The sequence below is a fragment of the Pediculus humanus genome, genomic scaffold, assembly GCF_000006295.1.
Source record: "Pediculus humanus corporis 1103172108183 genomic scaffold, whole genome shotgun sequence".
Taxonomy (NCBI): domain Eukaryota; kingdom Metazoa; phylum Arthropoda; class Insecta; order Psocodea; family Pediculidae; genus Pediculus; species Pediculus humanus.
The window spans coordinates 57,143-59,482 of NW_002987753.1; the positions used below are offsets into that span (position 1 = coordinate 57,143).

At 20.7% G+C, this 2,340-nt stretch overlaps 1 protein-coding gene across 1 annotated transcript; it reads right to left on the reverse strand.

Moving 5' to 3' along the window:
• Positions 1–1,149: 1,149 nt before the first annotated feature.
• Phum_PHUM414820 (uncharacterized protein) lies at positions 1,150–2,340 on the reverse strand (the record flags this gene model as incomplete). Its single annotated transcript, XM_002428955.1, has 4 exons — positions 1,150–1,374; positions 1,459–1,745; positions 1,975–2,112; positions 2,202–2,340. 4 exons carry the CDS (start codon positions 2,338–2,340, stop codon positions 1,150–1,152), a joined length of 789 nt encoding a protein of 262 aa, XP_002429000.1.

Genomic DNA, 2,340 nt, shown 5'->3' on the forward strand with positions numbered 1-2,340 from the left:
AATACTTATTATTATTATTATTATTATTATTTTAAATCAAACATTAAATTGTAATACGTAATAAAATTATTATTTAAAAAAAAAATCGATAATTTTATCATTAAATTAAACATAAAATGATTTTTAAAAAAGAAAAAAAATTGTAAACATTACATATACGTTAATTCTATTGAGTATTTATGGTTTTTTTTTTTTTTTTTTATAAATAAAAAATATTGATTAAATTAATAAATAAAGTATTGTTAACAATTAGAAAAAAAAAATCATTTTAAAAATAATTTTTTTATATTTTTTTACAAGAAAAAAAAAAAAAAAAAGTGACAAAAAAATCAATATAACAATAAATAAATAATAAATAATAAAAAAATAAAACAATTCGTTTCCGAAAAAAATTTTTTTTTTTTTTTTTTTTTCATCTCATTTAAATTCGTTACAACAAATTCGAGAAGAAGAAATTAAAAAAAATTCATAATAAATCTCAAAGTAAACCTAAAAAGGAAATAAACAAAAAAAGTTATAAAAAAATAATCAAAAATATTAATTTAGAATTAATTATCATTTTGTGTTATGTATATATTATAATAAAATGTGTAAGTATAGAACTTTTTAAAATGTGTTTCATACTATTTTCTGTTACTGTTACAAGAAAAAAATAAATTTCATTTTCTCAGGAACAATAAATAATATATATAAAAAAACAATACATAATATTATTAATAAATATTACCCGACATTATTGCAGTATTAGTTTTTTATTTATCAATTTACTCATGTTTAAAATAAATAAGTTGTTGTTTTTTTTTTTTTAATATACTGAGCAAAATTCTACACAATTATATATATATATATGCATATTAAAAATATATTTTTTTAATTTAATTATTTAAATTCATTTGAATTTTTTCAAATATTTCGTTTAAATTAAATATTCTTCATACACTATACGAATATTGAATTAAAAACTTTTTTATATTTTTATTCGAGAAAAAAAAAAAAAAAGTTTTAAATAATAATAATATTATTTGAACTTGATACTTTTTAACTTGATAATAATTTTTAAATCTGACAATTTATATATAAAATATTTTTCATTTAAACCTGACGCAAGATATTGGGTAAAAAAAAAAAAAAAAAAAAAAAAAATTTAAATCATGTTACTGTGGCGCCATTTGATCTTATTATTCTAGAATGTCCTTCTGTACCTATCAATTCTTCATCTGCAGACACCAATTCTTCAAATTCATCATGTAAAAGTCTTTGATTTTTAATTCTTTGATATTTAACTTTGACTTTTTTCAACAATCCAGATTCTTTTTCATATTTTTTTAATGTTTTTCTCATTAAAAAGTTATCAGTTACCCAAAACATTAATGCCTGGAAATAAGGTTTTAATGTATAAAAATTTTTTATAAGGTTTTTATAAGGTTTTAATACAAAATTTTTTTTTAATTTACTTACATTAACAAAAAATGGTATTATTAATAAAACGACTGCTAATTCAATTTTAGGATTTGTAAATGGTGATAAAACAAAGTCTCTTACTTGATCCCAAAAATCAAATTGAATCAATAATGTAATACATATTTTAACGACTACCATGAGTAAAACATAAAGACCGCATTGTGTCAACCATGCATTTACCGATGGCGGTTTTCCATATTCACCAAAATTTATCGCCTCCCAATTTTTAGTTTTGGCAAAATACTGTGACAGTCTTATACCAACATATATAATTAGTAACCCAACTGAGGAATCCAAAAGAAAATTAATAATATACCTTAAAGTAAATTGATTTTATATAAAATTTTGAAATAATTAAAAGCGTTTTGTTTTTTTACATTATTTTAATCGAAAATATTGATATTTGGTTTGTAATATACATTCAGCGAGTACCATAATTACCTTTTGAATGAATTTGGTATAACAAAAGTGTACACAAAAGATTTGAAAAAAAACAAAGCACTTACCATGTACAGGGATCACCTTGAAATTGACTAGCTAAGTATATATTTGCTAAATGAATAAAAAGAGCCCCAAGACCCTGTTTTGATGTGTCATAAAACCATATTAACCATGGTCTTCTTACATACTTTGGTTCACAAAATCTTTTTACTAAAATCGTAAAAAAAAAAATAATAATAATAATAATGACTACAACATAATGGGGGACTAAATGTGAAGTAAAAATAAGCAGGTCTCACAAATTAAGCAGGTAAAAGCTAAAGTTGCCAATAGGATTTGAAGGAACCATCCTAAAGAATCAGTCAGAGCATCTTTACCACAGTGAAGCTCTTGTGAAACATCATTTTGTCCAGGATTTGGAATATTATTGTTACTCAT